General features: G+C 36.0%; 1 protein-coding gene across 1 annotated transcript in view; it reads right to left on the bottom strand.

Annotated features, from left to right (window-relative positions):
• Positions 1-12,285: 12,285 nt before the first annotated feature.
• LETM1 (leucine zipper and EF-hand containing transmembrane protein 1) overlaps positions 12,286-27,754 on the bottom strand; it is a 78,822-nt gene continuing 63,353 nt past the window's right edge. Inside the window, 6 exon segments of the mRNA XM_074272563.1 lie at positions 12,286-13,768; positions 18,093-18,231; positions 19,997-20,124; positions 20,126-20,191; positions 22,154-22,288; positions 25,712-25,852. Coding sequence (XP_074128664.1) covers positions 13,619-13,768; positions 18,093-18,231; positions 19,997-20,124; positions 20,126-20,191; positions 22,154-22,288; positions 25,712-25,852 — 759 coding nt within the window. The 3' untranslated portion in view covers positions 12,286-13,618.

Genomic DNA, 27,754 nt, shown 5'->3' with positions numbered 1-27,754 from the left:
ATCAGAACTGGAAATATAGAACGTCAGAGACAGACAGGACCTTAGCAATGGGACATCAGAGATGGAGGGGACTTCAGAGTAAGAAATGTCAGCCCCGGAAGAGACCTTAGCCTAGGAAACAATGTCAGCGCTGTAAGGGGCCTCGGATGAAGGCAAGGGAATCCGCCCAAGTTTGGTCATATGGCCATTCACAAGCAGGGATTTCTGATAATCATATAGCCATTTCAATTGAAGAAAAATGCTTCACAATTCATAAAGTCCTATGTATGGGAATTATTACTCTTCTGCTCAGTTGTAGGTTAACAAAATTAATCATTCTGAAATTAAAGTAGGAACTATAAAAGAGCAAAACTGTCTTCAGTTCCCTGTGATATAATCCTTTATTGCATATCTCAGGCCACCTCCCCAAACCCTTTGCAGCAACTCCTTGTCAAGGACTGGGTTCAGAGCAGAGTCAGGGATAGCGATGGAGAGGGAACTACAAACCAGATCATTAGAAGGCCAGCTGAAAGAAGAGAACACAGTGGTGTTGATCGCCACTTCAAGCACCTAAAGAATCCTACAGTTCTCTTGGGCCCAACAGAATCGGCACTAGTGCCATTCAAAGGTGGAATGAGCTGCCTTAAGAGGTCATTGCTAGTGGGAGCTTGGACCAAAGGCTGGATGACTTCTGATGTAAGGGGATGCTTGGTCAGGAAGGAGTTGATTGGTAGTTAACCTGATGTCCACAGACCTTTTACAAGTACATTAATAGATTTCAGGGGGATGGGGATTTTATGAACTTGGATAGGAAAAAATTCTTTATTTCAACAAAATTGATTTCCTTTGTTAACTTATTTTATACATTCGAAAACATCACGCAGAGAAGGGCTCCATAGGATCCAAAGGAGTCCATGGATTTTGCTAGACATCCAGACAACCTGGTTTCAATGTTTCTTTGCAACCCTGTGATTCTATGAGGAATACACTCTATTAAATAGCTTTCAGAAGTTCCAAAAATCTATTATTCTATGCAGAAATAGAACTTTCTTTGCATCCATAGCATCTGGCACATAGTAGGCACTTAATATTTTTTGATTGATCAAGGAATTTCTTTCAGATGCTCCAGACTGGGGATGAACCCTTGTGGTCAGAGGGCAGTTGCCAGAGTGTCCAAACTTACCTCTTTCTCCCCCAAAAAAGTTTAGTAGAAGAGCTAAAACAATGGCCAAGTTACATCCAAACTGAATTTGACAAAAAAATCTTTTTAGTATTTAATAATATATCTAATATTCTTAAAAGGCTATCCAATCTTTACTTCAAGGCCTCTGATATCACAGAACTCACTATCATGAGACAGCACTTTGGGATTTTTTTGATCTATTCTTCTAGACATCAACTCTAAATATGTATCTCTTCAACTTCCAAACACTGCTATGGACAAAAGAACAAGTCTAACCTTATCCCCCCACCCATAAAACAAACAAACAAACAAACAAAAAACCCTATTATGCTTTTCCTAATTCAACTCTTTTCCAGGCTAACCATTTTTTTCCCCCCTTGCAGGCTTGTAACTAATTCAAGATCTCTGTCTAAATCTGAGATCTATAATAGATTGGAGTATCCGGATGCCCAAGTAAGATCAATCCATCCACATAGGCAACTCTTCAGAAATATGCAGAAAAAAATGAACAAAAGGGCAGGCCCTGGAATTGTAGATCCAAAGAATCCTTACAAAAATATAAGCTCACATTTCCAAAGTGCTTTCCTCATAACTACTCTTTTGAAGAAGCTGCATTTACTCTGCATTTTCCCTTTTAAAAATGAGGAAACAACAGCTGTGAATGGAAGCTTCTATCAGTTATCTGTCAGAGACCATCTAATACAACTCCCTCATTTTACAGTTCAGGAAATAGACCCAGTTAAGAGAAACTATTTGTCCTAATGTCAGTTTTGCAAGTGATAACGAGGAATCAAAAAGGCTAACTTCTGGCTTTTACTTAACCCCTTTTGCCTTATGTTATGCTAACTCATCCATGGACATAGTAAAAACTGGAATTTTTAGACTAAGTCAAGTACACTTCTTATTTCTGATTTCTCAGTGCTGAGTGATCAAGATTTCTATTCCAAATTCTAGTGTCTTAATTCTCTCTCCAACTTAACTTAGATACCATCAGTAACTGGAGACTCACTGTTTCTAGGCAGACTATTTCATTGTGAGTCAATATTTGTTTTAAAAATCCCTTTTGATCCAAAATCTGTTTTTCCCCAAACTTCCTTTGCTTTGCCCTGATTACGAGTGATAATTGTTCCTTTCAAAAAAAGATTTTGATCATTTTATATATATCACCCATGTTACCAATATGTGCTTATTCCATCACTAGTTCAGAGAGCCAGAACAATTTTAAAAAGGGAAAAAATTGTTCAACAAAAATAAGCCAGCATATTGAAAAAGACTAAAGTTATATAGAGCTCCACATCAATTATTCTTTTTCTCTGCAAAGAGGGATGTTGTAACGTGCTCTCCTGGTAGTTACAATTTTAGTCTGTCCTAGACCCACCAGAGTACCTATGACCACTGTCCTTTGCAGTGTGAACTCTACCCGGCTCACCTCCTCTGAGGCCTTCAAAGGTCTCTGGCCACAATCTCTTGAATCTATAGTTTAATAACCGGTAGCGCACTCAAGAACAGCCACATGTAATCTTAAAAGCCTTTATTATACCTACTCACATAATGCCCTGACTGATGCCCTGACTTGTTGGTTCCCGAGTGAACACCTGGTCAGAAGACCCATGTGTTCACTACCAAAACCCTTACCTCTTTCAGCTACCCATCTCGGCTTGGCCACCCAGGCTAGGGAGCCAGGGTGAAGAGCGCCAGGTTAAAGAGAGCAACTGCTGCCTGCAGTGGGCTTATAAAGGACCTGTGAGGTCACACACACAGCCAATCAGCGAGAGAGTCACCCATTACGAAGCTATCTCAAAATAGACAGGATCCCACCTACAAGGCAATCCTAATATCCATAGAAATTACTTCCGGGCCTTAATGATGCGCTGTGGTGCAGCCCATTTAAAGGGCCCTTACAGGATGTGTGTAGCTACTCTCCTTTATCTTCAAGCCAAGTTTAAGTCGTAATTTTATAGTCATTCCATTTCTAGTTTTTGTTGTTCTTTCCATTTAAATGGTTGTTGTCATTGTGCTGTTTCTACTTCATATTTTGCATCATGTCTTCTCATGCTTCTCTGTATTCGATATAATCACAATTTCCTTCAGTATAGTAATGTTCTATTATATTTATATCAAAATTTATTTAGCTATTCTTCAAACAACTGGCATTCACTACGTTTCCAGTCCTCTGCTCTTATAAAAAGTTCTATTACGTTTTATTGCATATGGAATCTTTCTTTTTGTCACTTTCTTGAGGTACATGCCTAACAGTGAGATTTGGGGATCAAAGGAAATAGATATTTTAATAATTTATTCACATTATTCTAAACTGCTTTCCTAGAATGGTTGGACTAATTTGCAGCTCTACTAACAATACATTAATGTGCCTCTATTTATAAATCATCTTTTAAATGATAATTTTAATTTGAACAATTTTTTCTCAAGTATTAATTATTTAAAAAATAAAATATTTAATCTGTTCTCTCCACATTCCCCCCACCATAGGTCAATTTTCTTAGGTCCAAAAAAAAAAAAAAGAAGAAATTTCTCTTATATTCACATGACGAAAGAAAATTTCTACATTATCTATGTATCAAAATGTCTTTTTCCTAATTTTAAGTTCATAGTCTCTTTGCCAGGAGGCAAATGGAGTTTTATCTTTTGAACTCCTAGATTTTTTATTGCATCAAAAATAGCTGTTTTTCAAAATTATTTTCTCTATACAATTGTACAAACTGATCTAGTTCTGCTCACTTTGCTCTGCATCACTTCCTGCAGGTCTTCCCACTTTCCTCTAAAATTGTCTATTTTATCCTTTCTTACAGCACATTATTTCATTATATTCAGGCACTCCAATTTCCATAAGCATTCTTCAAAAGGTCAGTCCCTTGGTTTCCAAATAGGCTACCATGGTTATAAGTGTTATAAACACTTTGTACATATTTTTCCATCTCTTTGGAGGGTAGAGTAGGGGTGGTATAGGACTGATGGTGATATAGCAGGGCCAAAAGGTAGAGAGTTTAGTAACTTCTGGGCATAGTCTCAAATTGCTTTTTAGAATGACTGACACCATCACTAGTGTCCCTTTTCCCCTCCTTTTCTCTTTTGTCTTCTTTGCCAGTCTCATAGGTGTGAGTTTGCATTTCTCTAATTGTGATTTAGAATGCTTTTTTCATGACTGTTAATAATTTGAGTTCTTCCTTTGAAAACTGCCTGTTCATATCCTTTGACCATTGATCTTACTGGGAAGACAGCATTAAAAAAAATGAGAAAACTCCACAAAATTAACCAAAAGACAATAAAAAGCTGACATTATATACAACACTCCAAGCCTATGGAGTCCTACCCTCTTCAAGACAGAAGAGGCAAGATTTCTTCTTCAAAGACAAACTTGTTCAATAGTTTCCTTTTTCTTATGTTTTGTGATGGTTGTACTTTTTGTTTATATTGTCATAGTCACTATGTATAGTGTTTTCCTAATTCTGCTTATTTCATTCTGTATCAGTTTATATCTTTCCATGCTACTCTGAATTCTTTATTATCATAATTTGACACGGCAGCAATACTGTTACATTCATGTGCCACAATTTGCTTTGCTATTCCTCAGTCAATGGACACCTTTGTTGCCAGTTCTTTGCTACCACAACAGGACTGTTATATTTTAGCGTTGGGTATACAGAGCCTATACTTTTTGTCACTAATTTCTTCAGGGTACACGCCAAGCAGTGAAACTTCTGGGCACTTTGGCCATTTTTATTTACATAATTTCAAACTGCTTTCAGTAATGGTTGTAATCTTCATCTCTACTAACAATGCATTAACATTCCTGTATTTCCAAGCATCTCCAACATGATTCCAATCCTCTGTATGATACTAGCTCTTAAATTTCAAGTCATTCGTTATTGGCAGTTTCCCTATTAATAAGACATCACTGAAGTACTGGACTTGTTCAATTCCTACTTCCTTTGCTGTGCCTTCCAGTGACGGATATGGGTTTCACTGAACCACCCACATTCTCTTAAATATTTCCTGGGATTGAGATGTTTGGTTGAGATTTGGGATTCAATCTGTGGCTATACACCCAAGGAAAGCCAATTGGGCAGCACGAGAACTGGCCAATATAACAAATGCCTAGACAGGCCAGGAAGTGATTAGAGAACCAAAAGCCCTGGCTCTGAAATAAAATCTCTTCTCAATAGGATCAGATGATTTTTAGCACATATCCCCCCAGTAAGAGCTTCCTGACTTAAAACATCTATGCAACCAGGACTCAAGACAGGGCTTCTGAGTCAGAATACCTGGAGTTGAACACAATTCTGACACAATGCTGAGAAAGTCACTTTCCATATCTGGGCCTCCATTCTGTAGAGGAGGAAGAATGATCTTGGCACTGCTTCTACCACTATAAACCCTAAAGCACTACATAAATGGTAGATGGTCATACCACAAAAACATTCATACATAAACATGGACGATACCAAATGCCAAACATAGGAAGGGAAAACACTAGAAAGTGAAGAGGAAAGCAAGAGGCTCAAAGAAAAATAGCATAGAAGGCAACAAAGTTTATGAAGACGACAAAGACAATCTCAGCATTTTGATTCCTCCCCCTTTTTTTAAATCAATTTTACCCCAATTTTCTAAGATAGTTGGGCTTCTTTTTTCATACTTATCACTCACTACATTACCCTATGAAGTATTGTAGCCATTTGTGTAGAAGGTCACTCTTTGCCCCTTACAGAAGATCTGGCTATACTTAACTAAACAGCTGGTTAAGAGCAGCAGTGTTGTATTGTGAGGGACAGCTCAAAATCTACCTAGTCCCCTTTTCTTATTGAAAGGCTGATTTTGGGCAGAAAGATTCTGAGTCAGGAGAGAGCTGGGTCCAAATCCTGTTTCCAATAATAGATCCTGAACAAATCAAAGTCCTCAGTCTGTTTCTTTATCTATAAAATACAGGTAATCCTAATCTGCATCACCACTTTTACAGTGCTATGGTTCAGATGAGCTTACAGATGCAAAACTCTTTGTTAACCTTCAAGTCTTAAAAAAGTCAGCTTATTAAGAAGCACCCACTATGGATGGATGCAGGAGTGTGTGACAGGCCTCGGACTTCTGCTCTAGAAGGGAGGATGAGGAAAACAGGTGACTGATTATCCAACCCACTTCTACTAGACTTCATTAGAAAAGTAGTTAAAAAAAAAAAAAAAAAAAAAAAAAAAAGTAGCAATCATCTAAAGGAAAAGATAATCGAGTTGAACTTCAGAGGGATAGGGAAAGATTTAACAAACATGTACTATTTTCATACAATTTATTGAGACCTTTTATCTTTACATCACAGTTCCTTCCCATTTACTTCTTAAGAATGATCCCTCCCCCCATGTGACAAGGAAAAAAGGTTAGGGATAATGTCTCATAGTGATAGCAAGTCTGACAGACTAAAGGATTTTCAGAGATTGCCTAGCTTTCTCTCCCCTCTCAGCCTGAAGAAAGACTGCTTTGTTGATCTCCCCTCTAAAGGTCTTCATTGGCTTTTCCATTATTCATAATTCAACTTCCTTTTAGTATTTTTCCTTATACACTGTGGTAGTCAAGGTGAAGTTCTTCCGTCTGTACCAGTTCATGCAAATCTTTCTTCAAATCTGTTAAACATCTACTGTGTGAGCCAGATAGTTCAAATCCCTTATGCAATTAACTTGTGTCCCTGAGCAAGTTCCTTAATTTGTCTTAAGAGATGCTCATCTGTAAGATGGTGATAACACTTAGGCCACTTGATTGTAGAAGGCTGTGAAGAAAGTGCTTTTGTCACCGTTAGAATGCCACAGAAATATGAGCTACCATAGTATCTTATGTGTTCAGACATTGGTAAATGTATACTCTTTAGGTATGGCCTGGTCCCTGCCCTCAAGGAACTTATTTATTCCAATGAGACACCCCAAAAAACTATAGGATCAAATATGTACCTGTATCAGAGTGGGGGAAGAAGTCTTCACTGAGAAAATTTGATTAGGGAAGGCTTTCCAGGAGACAGCAGCAAACTGATGTAATAAACAAAACAGTAAGATGGGGTAACACCTTTTCTCTGGTCATCTCATTGGGAGTTTCTCATCATTATAGACAGAAAGAAGAGCAAGACTAGTGCAGTACTGCTGCTGAGGGGTAGACTGCCTTTTGATAGAATGGGTTTCCCATCATCAGAGGTCTTCAAGTAAAGGTCAGAAGACCACTATTTATAATCTGTAAAAGGGACTCCTGTTCAGACATCATTCTACTTGAACTCTAGCATCCCCTTCACTGCCAAGATTTTGACTATAGTTCCTGGCCTAAAGAGTTCAGGGATTGTGACAAGGACATTATAAGGATAAGGCACAATGTGGTGATCATTTTTTTTTTTTTTAAATCAGATTTTATACATTCAAGTCAATTTCATCCTTCCAAGTAGCACTTCTGAAAACTCTATCATTTAAAAATATCACACTTTTTCTTTGGGAATGACAAAGAGCCACACTAGAAATCCCTCTTGATCTCATTAACTCCTAGTCACACTGTCTCTGACTGATCTGTCAATATTAGGTCCTTTAATGTGCAGAGGCTACCCCTCAAACACACTACTAGAATATGCACCACTCTCTCCTAACTTCAGCATCTTAATCTTCAACTCAGGCTAAGTGCCACCTTATACAGAAAGCTTTTCCTGGTCCTCTCAGTTGACAGTATTTCTGCCTCAGCAGTACTTTGCATTTATTCCTTTTTACTTATATTACCACCCTCAACAAAATGCTAACATCCTTGTGGTCCTTATGGTCAGGGATTATTCCTTTTGGATCTTTAGTGCTTAACAAGAGCTGGCACATAGTTGGGTGTTTAATAAATGTTTCTTGTTGCTGATCAATTACAATGTTTAATCACTCATTTATCTCTAAATTTGTCTCTGAAACAAGGTTTAACTTTCAAATCAATAAGAAATGTTAACAAACATTAAGTACTGAATTTGTGGGAAGAATTGTCAGTCACGAAGATATGGATGGATAAATACAAAAGGGAATCCATACCAGGGATGAGAGAATCCTCTATGAATAGCCAAATAAGATCAAAGATGGAAGGTCTTCCAGTCTGACCAAAAGAAAGAATATTTTAGGTAATTTATACAAGATAAAATTGGACAGGTAGGTTGGAGACAAAGTTTCTTGAATGCCTGAGTCAGAGCTTTATGTTTATTGAGTTTCCCAAAGTCAAATCCATCCTCAAGGACAAAGATAACATGCCACAAGCTATGAAGGCTATTCTCCCAGGGGAATCACTGATTTCATGCATTCAATAGTTGAGCATCCACAGAATAAGAATACACCCTTCTGAGGGATCCGCTTTGAAAACTATCATTCCATCATGTTAGTCACAGTCATAACCAATTACCCAGCTGATCTGGTCAAATGGAAAAACTTTTCCAAATTCATAAAACTTTAAAAGTAGTTAGGAAATATGAATAATTAGTAAAAGAAGCAGGAAGGGATGATAATATACAATGTAGCATGACAAAGATCCTCTACAGCTTTTGTATTGAGTTTTTTTTTTTTTAAATCAAAGAAGGCAAACAAACTGTCAGCTTTATCTTTACACTAATAGGGAAGGGGGGGAAAAAACACAAAATAAAAAAAAGTAATTGACATCCCTTTATTATATATGTATATATATATATATATATAATTTTTTTCCTTACATCAAATTTAATGTGTCAAGAAAACACGAGCTTGTTTCTTCTGAAAGTCATACAAAGAAACTGGACTATTGATATTTCTTTAAAATACACAGTAAAAATGTATGACATTGTATCACTTAAATTATGTTTTACATTATCAGTGCATTTCTATCAGTAAGATAATGGTGGATCCAAAGGTATCTGAACTCTGAAGTAAATTAGGCTTAAGAGAGGGAGGAATTTCAAAAGTCCAGGGCTCTGGTTACTTTGATTTAGTCATGCTTGTGAAAAATAAGTCACTCATACATATCAAATAAAAACAGTTGTCTTACTGATAAATGCCAAGAAATTCAATTTGATAAACATTTACTGAGTGCCTATTTGTATGCAGAGACTGCTAGGCACTAGAAATGTAGTTAAGGCTGTAAGTATGTCCTTAATTCAACTAACTCATTCCCTTCTTTAGGGACAGTTTAAAAAAACAAAAAACAAAAAAACCCCAAAAACCTCAAAACCCCAAGGCCATATTTTCCGTAATTGTTTCAGTACTTAAGACAACTTATTTCCATTATGAAATACACACACACACACACACACACACACACACACACACACACACACACGCTCTGAACCATGAAGGCAGATATTTTAAATCACTGATATATTTCCTTTTACTGGATTAAAATTCAGAAGCCAGTCATTTTAAGTTGAGACATTAACATAAATATGCTAATTAATTTTAAAAACTCTTCTAAAATGCTTACATCTACCTATGAACTATTTAAAAAAAAAAATAGCCAGGTAACTTTCCCATTTCAAAAGCAGCATCTGGAGATGGACTGTCCAAAATAGCATTTGGAACCATGCCAATTTTTAAGATTTTTAGGTTGAGTAATGGGGAAAAAGGAAAAGTACACCATTCACATCAGCTTAAAAAACATCCATTCAAGTTCTCTAGAAATTGAGCTTTGTACAACTTGTACAAACTCCCCAAAACATGGCAAATTCTGAAATGTAAATGTATGACACTCAATTACTTTTTAAGTTAAAAAATCACAAAGTTTATATCAAAACTCTTCCCTTTTGTTACCTCAGCACAGAAACCTTGTATTCTTGGATCCACCATATCTCTGAATTGTGCCTGGTGATATAGTTAAGCAGCAATAAATAAAATTCAGTATAGTTCCCTCCCACCCCCAACACACACATTTGCACACAAAACAAAAATAACCAATAGACCTGATGTAAAACCAATACAAATTTACTAAAACTGGCATTTTTATACATTTTAAAAACCCCAGGATCTTAAATTGGGGGGGGGGGGGGAGAGGAGGAAGAGGGGAAGAGAGAAATTTGTTGCTATTGCACTTACAGCAGGTTAAAGACCCATCTACTTTATTATCTTGTTCCAAGTTTGTCACTCATCATCTCATGTTAGAGTAATGAGGTTTACAAACTGGAGTCCAGCAACCAATGGTCATACAAAATATGGAACAATACTTGACAAAGGGCAAGGTAAAATAAGGATAAGATACTTTCAGTGAGCTCAAAGTCTTTCCTACATCTCTGATGCTCTAACAAAGTGATAAGACAGGTAGCTGCAAGAGAGAATCCAATGGTCCAATGTATAAAATACCAGGAAGCATAAAAAGAAGGGAGAAAAGAAAGGAATAAAAGGGAATTCTAACCAGTCAACTTGAGTTGAAGCTGACATAGGTGCTCCTCTCAGGGCCTTGGGCAAATCCCTTTCTCTCCTTTTCTGAGCCTTGTTTATTCATCTGTAAGATGAGGGACTTGGTCAGATGGCTGTCAATGTTTCCTTAAATCCTTACAATCTATGGTTCCTTATACAGAACTCAGTCCGTTATGCTTCTCTATCACAGCCCCCTTTTCCCAATCGCAAAGTTGAAGACTGCAGTAAAAACTTTTAAAATTACATACCTCTTACAGAGAGAGCAGTTCTCCTAAGCAAATGTAACCAAGTATGGGTGTTCAGATTCTATTTGCAATTAGCAGGCTCATCTGGTTTAAAGTAATTGCTCTTTAAAAAGTCACTTGAATTCCAAGTTTAAGTGCCCTCATGGACTCCCTGTCACAGCCCCATAAAGTGTAGCCACTTTGCTTGCTTCATAAGGGATGTTCTGTCAGAGGTTCCCTTTCCTGATATGAGTAATATTGAGCCAACATGGGTGGATTTTACTCACTTTTAATCTATATCTATACAAGGAAATGGCTCTCACAAATGAAATCTTCAAGACTAATGATGATACATTTGGCAATCATAAGGTAGTACAGTCTTTTACCACTGAAAATAAGTTCAAAATAACCAATCTAAAATGATTTGTAAATATAAAAGTATCTAACCTTGCCATTTCAGATAGAAAAAAATGAAAATTTTTGTATGCAACTATTTTCTCATCAAGGTGTCCCTTGTAGAATATACAATCCTATTACTTCATTTAAGCTGCCATATAATCGCTAAGTAAAACACTGAAAGCAATTTAGAGCCTATTCATCCAATTCTCCTTTCCTCACTTCTATGTTTAGCTACAGGAGTTATTTTATTCCTGTATTTTTATAATCCTATATTTAGATGACATATGAAAGACAACCCATTGAAGGTTAAGATTTTTGCCCAAAATATACATCACCCAAATACCATAATTATGGGCCAAATGAGAATTTGGCACATCTATTATTATTAAATAAAAGCTGCTTTGGGGGTGATATAAATGTGGAAAAAAGGTTAAATTTTCCAACTCATTTTAACACACACAAAAAAACACTGCCTTAAAGTTTTACTTTAATATAGATTTTAGAAAACATTCTTGCTTTCAGTACTGGACGGCAAGTTTATATGAAATATAGCCAAATCAAATAACCAGACCACCTACCTTTATCAAGGGAACTATAACTCACCCTTACCAATATAGCAGTTTGAAAATGCCCAGTTTCAAAATACAGTACAAGTATTGTAAAGAACATTCTAAAATCCTTTATCATCTGCCGAATACACAAAATTTACAAATAGTTACAGCTTTCGTCACTCAAAGATATCTAACATTTCATACTACTCATGACAAATGATTCTAAAAATAATTTTTAAAAAACCCTCAACAAAAGAAAAACGCCCAGTGGTAGCAAACTAAGCATTTGAGTTGCTATTGTGGTCCATCGTGTAACTGAACTCTATACTACCAGCTCTCCTAATAATTCATTTTAAGTATTTAAGTTTTGTCTAATAAATCACCTATTTTTAAGTGAGTTTGGAATTAAAAATTGAAATATTAACCAATCCAAGGGGAGTGCTTAGATATTTTTATATAAGTGGTACTGAAATAAGAAATGCTTGGTGGATGGTAACCGAAAAAAAAAAAAAATATATGAATCATGTGGCTCAAAAATATTAGTTGTAAAGAGGACAATCCCAAATTCATGAGAAATGTTATACAATGTTATTATTACATTTTTTTAACATATTGAAAGACATCCTGTTCTATTAAGCTAAAATTTGAAAATGAGGACAACTGAGAAAATCTGCTTATCCAAAAACTCCCAAAAGCAATTATTTACTTAAATATCAAACACTTCAGAGAATAAAATGATTTGGTAAAGTAAGTTCAGACACACTAGTTGCCAACATTCACCCACTTAATTTTTTTCCAAAGTATAATTGACACAAGCTAATTTTAAAACAGGTATGCAAGGCTAGGGACATGTAAGAGAACACATTTGCCAGTTGTCTAATCAGGAAATTAATCACTAGGATGAAAACCACTTCCCATTCACCCAAAAAGAAATCATTCCCTGACACACAATGTACAAGCAAAACTGATATCATTATTATCCCATACATTAATTAAAGAAAACAAACATTTCCTTAATCGTTAGTTACAATTTTATGCTGGTGAATTTCTGATAAATTTGTACTATATTTTATTTCTGGGGTATACATTCATACATTTGTTTAATTCTCCTTTAAAAAAAAAATCAAGTTTTCATTCAAATGAATGTGAATATAAATCCCTAGAAATATGCCTGTCCAATAACAACCAAAGCAGATCAACAGAAAGGGGTGTAAAAATTAACAATCTCAAACAACTTCAAAAACAAACCCAAAACTCAAAACTGACCCAATAAGAAGTGAAACACTGCCCATGCCCTTCCATCTGAAGGGTGGAAATTTGAATGAATTTATCTTTGTTTTTAAACATTTGAAAGAGATCACCTGGGAGAACAAAGGAGTGATTCTAATTCATTTGTAGGAAAGTATCATTTAGATGCAAGGGGGAAAAAAAAAAAAAAACACCACCTGAAATCTTTTAGACAAAGTAGGAAAGGTGGGACCAGATATTTTCTGCCCCATCTTCCTGCCTTTTAAATCAATCATTATTACTCAGCAATTTATGGTACACCTAACTGTAAGTGTACGTAGTGTGTTTACTACCAGGGGCATGGTTTGTAGTCCATAGATAAGCTAGCTGATGGAATCACGATCAATACATGGACCAATACATGATTTCATGGAAAGAGTAGGGGGAAGAGGGTCCAGATTGCTCTCATCTTCATGGAATGATAGAAAATTACTTATTTGATCATGGAAGTGTCTGCTTTATTCCAGAAAAATAGCTGCTTTGCCACTAGCATCACCTCAAAGCAAGATCACCATTTCTCACTACCCAGAGGCTCAAGCATGAGGAGGAGGCATTTGTCATGTGCCGCCCAGCGCACAAGCTGCCTTTCCACAAAGCTCCAGTGGCATAGCAGTCTGAGTTTTATATTTTTATTTCTGCAGCTTCTTTCTCAGCCTTCTCCTTCGCCTTCTCCTTCTCTTCCACCTTCTCTTCTTTGTGCAGCAATGCTACAATCTCGCTGACCTGACCCGTGGAGATGTCGATGTCTTCTTTGTCAATCAACTCGATAACCTAGAGGAACCCAAGCAGAACACAGCAAAGTCATACAAGAACAACTTTCCAATGGAAACACCACTTAACCTATTCCCAAGCTCACTCATGTGGAAACATGCTGCATTTCAAGTCAGAGGACTGTGTTTGAATCCTGACTCAGCTATTTACTACCTGTATTCCTTTGCCTCTTTGAGACTCAGCTTTTTCATCTGTAAAATGTGGGGCTGGACACTAAAAGTCTTCCAAGCAAGTGTCTGCCTAGGATCCTATGAACCTTTAAGTAAAAATAACAATTACTGCATCTACTGCAGCACCATAAAGGTGAAACTTCTCTCGGCCCTCCTATCCCTGCTCCTAGCCCTGGGGCTGCAAGCCCAGGAGAGCCGGACAAGTGACAGAGGGTGCCAGGGCTCACCAGGCTCACCACAGTCCACACAGCTGAGTCCTCTACATAGCCCACACATCCATCTATGAGGAATGACAAACAGGGTGATGCCCCCAAGAGCAGTACTAACAAGAGTAAGCATGGAGAAGAAATCTGGTCAGGAGGCACAAGGGAGAAATCAAAGGGAAACACGGGCTATAGGAAGGGAGAAACAAAGAGAACCCAAGATGGCCATCTGAAATCAAAGGTCCGACAATCGTTCCCTGCCTGCTTCAGGGCTCATTTCTCTGTTTTGGGGCCAGGGCAAGGGGACCAGGGTTCCAGGTTACACTGAAGCTGAATGAACACTGACTCAGAACCAGAGACCCTGGTTTCCCATCCTGGCTCTGTCACTTACTACCTGTGTAATCTTAGTCAAGTCACTTATCTCTGAATATTAATTTCTTCCTCTATGTTCTGCCAATCCTATTAAGATAATATTACAAGGATCAAACGAGATAATGGGTGTGCAAGTACTTGGTAACTATAATGGGTCATATTTATATCCTGCTTTCTGGTAAAGATATGCATATTGACCTCATTTGGTCCTCATAACAAACATCCCTGTAAAACTCAATATGTAGTATATTATCATATTTTTGACAGATGAGAAAAATGAGTTTCAGGGGCATAAAATGGCTTGCCAAAATCCACAGAGATTCAAAGGGGATTCAAGTCTGGTAAGTCCAATGCACTCTCTGCTACACTATCCTATAATGGATGACCAACGGCTTTGTGCCAAAATTCATCATGGTTCTTCCCTCTGCCTGAATTATCAACCTTGTCTGTCCTCATGACCAGGTGAATTCTTACTCCCTCTTTAAAGCCCAACTCACATGCTATCTCCTCCCTTACTTAAAGAAGTCTTTCCTAATTTTTCCTTTTAATCCAACCAAGCACCTGATTTTGAACCTGTCATCTATCAGATAACAGTTACCTGCATATGTATCTTCTCCTCGACCACAGAAGCCATTCCAAAAATGCAAAGACCATTTAAGACCATATATTACTTAAGAGTTTTGTGTCCTTTTCCTATACCAGGACCTAAAAACAGTGTTTTGTGTAATGTTCTTGAATTGTGAGGGACCAGTTGTCTGCTCAATTATAATCCTTCTCTGGGAGGAGATCTGTAAAATCTTTTCCTCTGTGCACAGGTTTCTTGGGAGCTCTGAATGTCCTCCAGCTCTTGTCCTTCCCCAAATCAGACTGGTCCCCTTTCAGCCTGCCTGGCGTCAAAACTCTATCCCAGAGTCAATTCTCTCAGACCCAATGCTGCCCTTCTTTTATCCTCCCAGAGAACAGGCATGTGAGAACTCAATGGGGCATGGGGAAATACTTCAACCAATGAACTTGTTCCTCTTAGAATTCCTAAGGTATAAACTCCCTTTAAAGGCCTGAACCAAAGGTCTGAGCCAGAGAGCTGTCAAGTCAACCTGAGTTCTCACCTTGTAATTGTCCAGACAACCTGAGTTCTCACCTTGTAATCCTAACAGTTTTGCACACAGCAAATGCTCAATTTTTCTTAAATTAAATTCCTGTCCTACAGATTTCTGTCAATTCAATTTGTCCAGAGTAAGTTTCTTACTGTGCATTCATAATCATCAATAAAAAAATTTTTTAAGACTTCTGCAAACTTCGAGTACCCATGCTTCTGTGGTATTAAAAAAAAAAAAAATGGCTAAGCATCCTGATATCTACAATTTCATTTTCTTAACTGGTATTATTGTTCTCCAATTATTTTTTATTTCATCTAAGTTAGGTCCTAGTAGGAGATAGTATATTTAAAAACATGATAAAACTATTAAGTATGTAACTATTCCTAAATAAGCTTTCTTAAATCTGATTTAGCCACAAAAAGAGCTACAAAAACATTCAGCTTGTCCTTCCAAAGCAGGGATGCTCCTAATTTAGGATCACTGATCTAGAGCTGGAGGAGTTCTCAGGAGAAACCAACACTTTTAACCATAGAAAGAAAACAGAGGCCTAGAGAAATGAAATGACTTCTTTTCACTTGTTGGTATTTTAAATCCCCTTACAGAAAAATGCTACAGATTGTTTGATCAATCAAGTGATGGTTGAAACCTCAACCACAAGAGGTTCATAATTGTGGTGTCAATCCTATGGGAAGAGCAGAAAGAACACTGAATTTAGAATCACAGGCCGTGAATTAAAGCCTGGCTCAGTCAATGACCACCTAGGTAACATGATTTACTTCTCTGGGTCTCAGTTTGCTTATCTATAAAACAAGGAAGGTGGATTACAACACCTCTAAGGGTCTTTCCAGTGTTAAATCTAGGATCGGTAGTATAGACAAATGTAAAGTTCACATGTGTTAAGCATTTGCAAACAGAAAAAATTTGCTTGATTGAAAGGCCTCTAGGAATTGTGTTTATTTATGCTCACCTCTGCCTTTTAATGTGACTTCCACTACAGATAGACAGATAAACAGACAGACACATCTATCTATCTATCTATCTATCTATCTATCTATCTATCTATCTATCTATCTATCTATCTATCTATCTAAAAGTCAAAGAGTGGCCCCATTACAACCTAATTCTCCATTATGGATATTCCATTACCAGTCTATACTCAACTCACATTGTTCCAAATTCCCCCCAGAGAGATGCACACTTTAAAACTATCTGCAATGGGCAAATATCAAAAATGGCAAGATAAAAAGAAATTATATTCTAACCAATGGTGAAGAACAAAATAGAAGTACAAAAGTGTGTATGATGATGGACCCTGCTCCTGAAAAAGATAATGAAGATATCTGGCTACAAAAATATGACCCATAAAAACTATCGACTGAAAAAGATGCTCAAGGTTTTTTTTTACAAGCATTGGTGACCTATAGGTAACTAAATTTCTCTTAAATGCCTGAAAAACAAGAAACATATTAAAAAGCAAATGAACAGGATGAAATGATTGGACACACATTTGACATACTGTGCTACTACCCTCACCCTATAAACACACCAATATTCTGGTGAATAATTTTACATTAAAGGACATTCCATTTAAGTTTTAAAGCCAGTTAAATTTTTTACTTTCAGTAAAGTTTGTGAAAGAAAAGGGAAAGAAGGAGCAGACAGGTAAATAATCAGATGCTAGAAACTAATAATTAGGAAAAAATGCAAAGAAATTAAAGTATGATCCCTTTCAAGGATCTATTCCAGTGGTCCTCAAACTTTTTCAATAGGGGGCCAGTTCACTATCCCTCAGACTGTTGGAGGGCCAGACTAGAGTAAAAACAAAAACTCACACTCTGTCTCCACCCCTCAGCCCATCTGCCATAACCTGGCAGGCTGCATAAGCGTCCTCAGCGGGCCACATCTGGCCCATGGGCCGTAGTTTGAGAACCCCTGATCTACTCAATATAACTCAAGCAAAAAGCAACAAAGAATATAAAAATTCAACAATAAAACAATTGATAACATTGAATATTCCTTAGCCAACTAAAGGCTTCTGTCAAAACTTCATCTTTTATTTGCTATTCAAACATACTGCTAAGTTATGGATTTGAAAAATTTTTCCCTTCTAATTTATGCCATAACTTCAAAGAGAACCTAAAATAAGGTAGTTTAGATTACCAAAATTTCATTTTTAACTAAAATCTATTCTTAAATTTTCTAACTGAAACCTGAACAATGAAAGCCTTTTCAGTATGTTTAAATGGCTTGTCTTGCTGATTTCAACTATGCTATAGAAGGCAGGCCCAAGCCAGACAGAAATATTCCAAATTCTAAGGATGGGTTCTGTGACTCCTTCAGTGAACGAAGTACAGACTATAACCCAAGATACACATTTTGCAGAAATAAAGATGTTAACTGGAACTATGTTAATTCAACTTTGGTAAAATTCTACAAAGCTCTGCACCCCTTTTGTCACCATTAAATCTCACTTGACACTTACCTTGGCAACATCATCTATATTAATCCTGCCATCCTTGTTTTCATCCAGGGCAGAAGCCAACTTCATCAATTTGCTCTCTGGAATTTGTTCAAGTTGTTTCATCACATTTATGAGCTCACCGATGGTGATGACATTTTCCCTAAGGGGGAAACCCAATCTGTATATGGCAAACAGTTACTATAAACAGAAGAACTAGAAAGAAATATGCAAGGAGTAGAAGAACATCATCATCTCCCACTAAGGAATGCAAACCGCATGAGTACCCTCTAAAGTCAAATAGTTCTGCCAGTGTTAACACTCTTTATAGGTCTCCTGCTGTTCAAAGTCCTATTCATATTAATGTTTAATATTCAGAATAAAACATATCACCCTAACTACACAATCTCTTGGTCCCAACATCTTCTCCACTTAAGAGGTGAGAGAAATATTAAGGGAACTACACTATCAAATTCTAAGGAAGAAATTAAGGAGCCTTTTCCTTTTAAAATAGTGAAGTACATTAGTGCAAATGACTATCTGAAATGTGCTACCAGGAAAAAGTAGCAAGTGTCCAGAATGTTCCTTTGAAATTCCTTTGAAAATTTGGTTAGGAGTCACTGTGTACCAACACTTCTGCCTAATTAAATGGGCTTTTAAAGAACATATGCAATTTGGATATCTAGTCTTCATTTCTGGGAAAGAGTCAACTATCCATTAAAATCTTCTGTCGGTTTTGCACCAATGAATTTAACTTACACATCCTGATTCTTTCTCTCCTCTCTACTGAACAGATTCTGAACCTGACACCTCTTTCTCCTTTCGGAACCAAACTGGCCCCTCCCTATCCCGCCTTCACCTTAAACCCACCATCTAACCACTAGTCTCTTTTTGGCTCCGTTCTCTAACCTTAACCTTCCACCCCACCTTCTAGGATTTCTCATCCAAAAATAAGGAAGATTAGATATACAAAGTGGGATTATTAAAAATATGTATATCTGATAAAGTGTAAGCAGTAGTATATTTTTTGGTTTGTACTCTTAGGTACACTTACTATGTCAATGAAACATAGCACTTACTATGAGATTGGGATCTGATAAAACCTTTTGTTATTCCATTATTATACTAAGGATTTTTAAAAATACAACATGTAGGATTCCTACTCCAGTTCCAGAAAAGGGCCTAAGATTTTTTATTCCTAGGGATATGGCTACTTGAACACAGGTTTACAATAAACTTAAAATTAAAGAGAAAAAAGAAACAATTTCTATATAAACATTAATACCAAATTAGATGAAGTGGTATCTCATGCATCAAAATCCTTGCTCTTCCCCTTGCTCCTCTGTCATCTTTCTCACCAAATCAGACTTCCTTACAAACTCATTACAAGGAAAAAACAAAGATTCAGAACAGCAAACTACACAAAGCATTTTTATGGTATTTGACCAGAATTCTAGAAGATATAAAATCTGTTCTTCAATTTCTTATTTCTAGATTCTGTGAATGTTTCTATATTACCATTTACATATTATTAAAGCAAAGATAATGTCTTGTCACTGATTAACTTCTGTATGCAAGCAATATTTATAGTTCCCGGAAAAGATTAGGACCTAAGTAAATGGTGGCTCTTCATCATCTACATTTATTGAGCCCCAATTATGTCACAGAAGTCATTAGAAATTATAATAAAGTATCTCAAGACTGAAACATATGTAGTATGAAGAGGTTTTGGGGAAAAGGGAAAGAATAAACATTATTTCTTTCTGGTACTTGGAAAAACTTATTTAAAAAAAAAAACAGCTGATCAAAGCAGGATATTCATAAAGTAAAAACTAATTTCAAAAATAATCTCTTCTTAATATCTAAAAGTAATACTCTAGTCAAATCACTATATAAAATTAGATCCAAATTAATTTATCAACACTTACCCAGTAGCAACAACACTACTACTGTCCAATTTTCCTGCTTCTGGTTTTTGATCTTTCTCTAATTCATGAAGTATTTTTCCTATCTGTCCAATCATCTGGTTCACCCTCTTAGACAATCTCTTGCTTGCTTCTTGATTCTTCTATAATCTGTTCTTGACCAGTCTTGGAAAGTTCCTTTTTGATCTCTTGCAAATCCTGATGAAGGTTTAAAAAAGGACACATTAAATCTTCATGAGATATTTTCCAAGTTCAAATACAGCTTAATATCAAGGCAGTAATAAAATTCAAGAGTATTAGCACTAAAAAAAATATAAAAATGATATATTATGCACTTAAGAGTTTCCACTGTTATCAATCACAAAAAATTGCTCTCTACATATTTATATCTAAATAAAACTATTCACACACTATATACTATATATGCACATACACATTTGCCCTTTTTTTTTTTTTCCTTGAGACCAATGTAAAATTGAGTTTTCAATAATCTCTAATCACCAAAAATCATATCCAGTGGCAGGGAAAGGAAATATGTTTGTAATTCAACTTTTTGTTAATATTTGAATCCTTCCTCCTTCTAAAGCCAAATTTTAGGAGTATGAGTGACTGCCTGATTTTAGGCTATTAAACTAAATAGCAAACAAACATTATAATAAAGCAAAAAATTGAAGCTTATTCTACCGCCACCCAACCTCTATGAAGCTATAAGCTTTATTGGAAAGATAAAAAATAAAAAACTAACATTAGCAGATTGAAAACACACTCCCCCTTCAAGCCAATATATATATATATACACACACACACACACACACACACACACACACATATATATATATATACACACACACACACATATATAAAGCCAAATGATAAATAAAAAATAAACATTTCTTTTTAAAATAACAATACAAAATATTAGTGTCTCCTTACATTTGAGAAATGAAGACCACTCTGATTATGCACCAAAAGAGATGAATGTCCTTACATTCTGCTGTGTGTTTGTGACACGTTAGTCACATATACATTAATTGAGCAATTAAACAATAGTACACATCAGGTATGTGCTACTGGAATTTAATTTCAAGCAAAAAAGAGGATGATGCCAGAATGTCAAAAGAAATAAATTAAAGTTGATTTATTATTTCATCTTTTCTGAAAATATTTAATTTATGTAATGTAATATAGAAACTTTTAACTGCAAACATTTAAGAGTAATGGGAACTATAATTTTATTTTTTACTCCAATCTTAAATTCAGCAACAGACATCATAAACCAATTTAATAGAAGAATTTTTTTCATTATCTTTCTGAAGACAGTTTTGAAAATTCATCTTCATTTTCTCTATAAATCACTTCCATTTCTGCAGTTACTCTATTCATTTAAACAACAACAACAACAAATGACTACATCTTCTTTCATAGATTCGTGTATTAAACAGGACAACAATGAAGGGATTTTGTTATTATGGCAGCTGATATAACTCATATAAAATTCACTCCCACGTTACAGACTTTAATTTGCAAACCACCATCAAATGGAATTTTACGATGAGAAAGAAAACTACTCACTCCCCCTTCTTCTTTCTGTTCTATCACAGGCTGCCTAAGCTGTCAATCCATATCAAACCAGGCGAAGGGTGGGTAATAACAGACAGGGAATTCAGTTCTCCATCTTTCCTCTCCTACCTCAGAGCAAACCTAACCTCCATCTTTGGGAGCAGTTAAAAATACTGCTCAGAAAATGAGACAGAAGCAAGCCCATTCTCAGTAGGTTTTAGGCATCTTTTCTTGCAGTCACTCCCACAGGGGTCCAGGAATACTGAGACCAAACATCCCTCATTTCTATTGCACTTTTAAGTTTTATGAAGCACTTTCCTTACAACAAAGCTAAGAAGGAAGGAAACCAAGCAATCATGTTGCCATTTTAAAGAATAAATGTCGAAAGGGGAAGCAAGTTATCCAGGATGACAGATTGCAAGTGCACAATGTGTCAGGCCTGAAATCCAATAAGTCAATGCCTCCTGGAGGACTCTGGGAGACAGTACAGTAATATAAAAAGAATTATCTATCATGAAAATGAGCCAACAAAGAGGGCTTGAAACTCTAGTGGAAAACACTCATCATCAAGGTGCCTGTTCTCCCACTGATCCTCCGTACCTCTTTATATTCCTGAACATCATCTTTCAGCAACTTGAGCTCCTCCTTTTCTTTGGTTAACGACTTCTTCTGTTCCTTCAGTTTAGTGCAAGCATCACTAAGCAGGTCAATTTCTTCCTTGGTTATTTCTTCTCCCTGGACAAAAAGAAGAGCCCAAATAACAAACAAAAATGTCTGAATTTTGTTCCTGGATAATTTCACAAGCTCCTAAACTTTCCAAATACTACCATATATTCCTATTATATATCCATGGAGCTGGTTTAGCTACCATGTTATAAATTTTAAAACGCCAAAATTAAATGTTTGAGGATGGAGGTACAAAGGGAATCAGATTCAAGTTACCAAGACCATAAATGGTAACAAGATGATGACCCCTTGGAATATGCATAAGGTATTCAAATAGAGCTTACATAACTCATATAAAATTCACTCCCACATTACAGACTTTAATTTGCAAACCACCATCAAATGGAATTTTACTATGAGAAAGAAACTACTCACTCCCCTTCTTTCTGTTCTATCACAGGCTGCCTAAGCTGTCAATCCATATCAATAATAAATAAATAGAAAGGAATCCTCAAAGAACACATAGACTAACATTATGTGATACAGAGAAGGGAAGTTAGTGTCTAGGCAGCATCAAATATGAATCTACTGGCCCTCAATCTAGCGCTTCTTTGTCTAGATCTGATTCTAACTAACCTTGTCTTAAAAAGGCATTTTTAGTGATATTTTTGGTTTTTATATCATCTTTCCTTCCAAATGTTTCTCCTATTTTACAACCCTGAAAATATCCTTACAATAAAGGGCATAATGAAAACCCAAAGAATAAAACAGATTAAAAAAAAAAAAACAACCATTAATTCTGCATGGGCCAAGCAACTTTTCTGGACATTTTAATACACTCTCCCTTTGCTGAGTCAAAAGCGTGTCTCCTTGTTATTTGTTACTATGGAGAAAGGATGTTTCCAATGAAGTTAAATTCAATCTTTAAGTTTCTTAAGAACCAAATACATTACCTATGGGAGGAACTAATTTTATAACTCACTGATTAAGGGAATCATGGAAAAAGCTGTTTCACAGTTCTTTAACATACCAGCGGAAAACCCCAACAGAATACTAGCACTCAGCTTTATTGTCTTTGTCTAAAACGCTGAGTGGAAACGAGAAGCAATTTAGTATCACTGATTTCTCAGGGACAGACTGGAACATATACACTAATAGCATAGAATAGAGGATCTAAGTTTCCTGATGTTACTAGACTACCACGTAACCTACAAAAATTTTGTTTGCAATGTTGAAACTTATAGAATTTTAAGCAAATAATGGGAAAATTAAGTCCTTGAAGTGTCACTACTCCATAGGATATATTTAAAAGTTCAGCTTTATAAGCAAAATAACATGTTAGAAAAATTGACAGGACTCTCAAACTATGAGAATCTATCTAGATCTTAATAAATTAAAAGCTAACTGCTACAATAAAAATGGTACAGTAAAATTTGTTTCCCAAATAAATGAGGATTTCACTTTAATCTTTTATTTTTAATGCAAAGTCTTTCAACAGCTCAGACATCTTTAAGCTACCACACTTAAGTTCAAATCAGATATCAAACCAAACACTTATTAGCTGTATGACCCTGGGCAAGATACTTAACCTTGTTTGCCTCAGTTTCCTTATCTATAAAACGGGAATAATAATAGCAACTACCTATGAGGGTGGTAGTGATGATCAAATAAGATAATAATTCTAAGTGCTTAGCATAGTTTCCTGGCACTTAATGGATGCTATATACATTAAATTACTTTTACAACTACACCACTAATACTACTGGTGATACATCTTCTTTATACAAGATTTAGAGACGGAAACATTCTCTAGTTCAGCCTCCATGTCTACATTAAAGGAAGTGAAGCCCATAAGTCAGTAACTACTCAATGGCAAAGCTGGAATCCAAAATGTCTATCACTGTCCTGATCCTTACAGCCTTATCAATATCCTCTCCTAGCAATGCTGAGGTCACATTATATGTAGTGAATGCCACTGTCCAGCCTGGGGAGACTTCAGCAGAGCAAATTAGGTCTTCAGAAATACTTAGGGGCTACAAAAAGGGCTGTTGAGAGCCACTCTGGGCTCCTGCTCCTTCCCCCTTCCCAGAAACTAGAGCTATTATGTCTTATCCCTGTTGAAATTACTCCTCTGTCAGTGAGTGACTTTTACTGCTAATACTGGGCTTGGAGTCAGCATGATCTCAGACACTAGCTGTGAAACTCTAGATAAGTCCATTAACCTCTTCCAGTTGCAAGAATAAAAACAATTAAAATGTTAGGTACTAAGAGAAGAACGACAATTGTAAAACAGGCCTTCTGATGGGAGAATATTCTATGCATAATGAAAGGGAATCAATCAATCAATCAAGGCAAGAAGTTTGACAACTGAGATCAGGGAAAGTTTTGTGAAAGATGAGTTCTGACAGGAAAGGACAATAAGTGTACTTTAAGCTGAGCAGACAAACTAAAGGAATATGGAGAGCCCCAGAGAAGGAAAGTTCCATTTATTTTGTTGGAGCACAGGGTAGTGTAATGAGTCATGGGAAATAAGGCTAAAAAAGCCTGGAAGACTAGGCTGAAGAATTTCAATTTTATCTTAAAGGTTAACCAAGTGAATGAAGTTAACCAAGAAGATTCACTTAGCAAGAATGGGTCCTTTTTTCCTCCCTCTGGATTAGCCTGAGTTAGAGACTGATTCTTTCCATAGTATGTTCTACCCTTTTCCTTAGAAGACCACTTTTCACACTGTAGAAAAGAAGTGCTACTTTATACTGTCACCTGACGATACTTCCCCTCCAAAGCAGGGCACCTAGTTCTTTCTTCGGTTTTACTTCCAACATTCATTTTTAAGAATCTCTTCTGTTCTTTTTACACTTTCTGCAACACTCGAGTCATCTTGGGCTTTATTTAGCCTTCCTAACACTAGTTTTACAGGTTACTTTTTTGCATATGTCCTTGTTTAGAAACTTTATTTTCCAATTTAGATGATTTAAAACAATCCTAACAATTTTATTTATATACAGACTGAAAAATATATTTTAATATTCTTAAACAAAAAATTTGGGGGAGGGGGAGCAAGGGATATAAAACAACTACATCTTCTATGGGGTTACTGCTACCCTAGAGAAACAAATACTAAGAATGAAGGTTACATAAAAATATAATCTCTCTTCTGCTTCAAACATTTCTAATCATTTGCTTCATAGTTCCTTCTAGCTCCCAATATTTTTAATTTATGTTATAACACAGGTAAAAATGTGGACAAAATAATGTAAATTCTTATGAATTAAAATTATTGGTATTTATCATCAAATCTGCTTTATTTTGATTTTATAAAGTAAGATAAATTGTTTTTGTCACCTCAGACAAACTTGAGATAAGCAATATTTTTCAAATCCTGACTACCAACAGTAGTTGGTTTACTGATCTGGTTCTACTGAAACATTTCTCCACAATTCCAACCTGACACTGAAAAAACATTCCAAACATACTGTTTTGCATGTTAGTTACCTTCAGGCCTTCTAAGACTGGGGCAGTGTCAATCAGAGTCTCTGATTTCAATGGCACCTTGGTGAACTCTGGCTCCAAATCTAGGGATTCAGGGATTGTTTTTCCCTGCCGAAGGACTTCTGGACCCAACTCAGCTTCCTTCTGAATTGAACACCACACAGAAATCAAAAATAACTCAATAGTAGGTAGTACATTTTCAGGATTATAGTTAACGAAGGTCATCAGCTACAAGTAACATCATTTAAAGTTCCCATCTTAAATAAACATGACAGAAACATTTAGATTTGCAAAATATGAATAACAGATTGATTCTTTACTTTACAAAAGAATCCTTGATTGGATACCTTTAGATAATGTATGAAAAATAAAATTTCAATTAGAAAAGTGCTACTTACTTTTCAAAAGCACATATATAAAGTAAGATAAACATGCAAAACAATTTTTTAAAATACCTTACAAATTATGAAATGTTCCTATTTGGGTTGTGTGGAAATGGGGGAATACGAAAGTAAAGTAATGAGTAAAGAGGCTAAAAGAAGATCACATAATATGACATTTTTATGTCATTTTTACATTTACACTGAAACAAATTAATTTTCAATTACTCCTAGATTACCCATACTGCTTAAATAATGTGTTAACAGGGGATTGAATCTAATTAACATATAAATTTAAACCTATATATTGGGTTTAAAATATAAACTTGAGTTTAAAAAAAGTTTTAAAACTTCACAGATGTAGGATGAGGAGGCAAGGTTAGACAGCAGTTTGTCAGGAAAAATCCAGGGGTTTTAGTGGATTATAAATTTGATAAGTCAAGAATGTGATCTAACACTAACATCAAGTTGTGCTACACACAGAGCCTACAATGTCTAAGATTAAAGAAGTAACAATCCCACTCCCTACTACCCTCCACATGTAGTTCTCATTTCATTGCTGAATAGCACCAAGAGGATATTGATAAGATGCAAAGCATTCAGAGAAAGGCAACTAGAATGTTGTAGGGTCTTAAAAGTCTATGCAGATGAGAAGGGTTTGAAGGAACTAGGAATATTTAGAAAGAAAAAGACTCTGGGGGAACATAAGTTTTCTACCAACAATCTGAAGGCTGGCAATCATATGGAAGGATTCAATTTATTTTATTTGACTTTAGAGTTAAGAGCAATAGATGAAACCATGAAGAGACAAGTTTAGGTTTGATGTCAGGAAATATTACAACTGTAATAGTTAAACAGGCTGCTTTCCTTAGCAAACCTCTTCAAGCAAAACTGGTACCTGCCAGGTACATCAGAGCAGGGGATATTTTTTTTTTCCCCAAGTAGGGACTAGAATATAGGCAGTCACCAACTAAGCTAATATCCCTTCCCAACTCTAAAACCCTGTGATTCTGTAAAGGCAGTTTTCAAGGTCAAAATATTTATCACCCCAGAAAAGGAAGGCTACACCCGATTACCTCCTTGTTCCATGGGAAATGTGATCCGATACCTTGAGGAAAAGGCAGCCTCTGCCTTAGGCTGCTGATTTATGTCTAACTAACAGATGAGACAATCCTTTCCCAACTTGGAATGCAAAGGGCACTAAGGGAGGAAAGGTTTAGTATTTCTCTAAGGAACTTAAAATTCTAACATAAGGGTTAACTTTCTTTGGAAAACTGTAAAGTCCCCAAAACATAAAATACGTATATGTACAAATAAACATGTATGTACAAAAATATTCATCTCCTTGCCTGTCATCTCGGGGAGGGAGTAGAGGGAAGGAGGGGAAAATCTGGAAAAATGAATACAAGGGATAATGTTATAAAAAAATTACTCATGCATATATACTGTCAAAAAATTATAATTATAAAATTAATTTTAAAAAATATTCATCTCCAAATGAAACAGAAATGAATTATTAGATTAGCTTACTATTTTGAATTATCATCACTGTTATCTGCCTCTATCTACTCAGAAATGGTAGGTGGGATGGGTAATGAAAAAACAGTAAATGGACTGTTATATTACTAAATGAGACTGGGGACCAAGGTAAGGTCATTGTCATTGT

The sequence above is a fragment of the Sminthopsis crassicaudata genome, chromosome 6 (assembly GCF_048593235.1).
Source record: "Sminthopsis crassicaudata isolate SCR6 chromosome 6, ASM4859323v1, whole genome shotgun sequence".
NCBI classification, from domain to species: Eukaryota; Metazoa; Chordata; class Mammalia; order Dasyuromorphia; family Dasyuridae; genus Sminthopsis; species Sminthopsis crassicaudata.
Note: the sequence above shows the minus strand (reverse complement) of the source record. Positions and strands in the feature narration are given on the sequence as shown.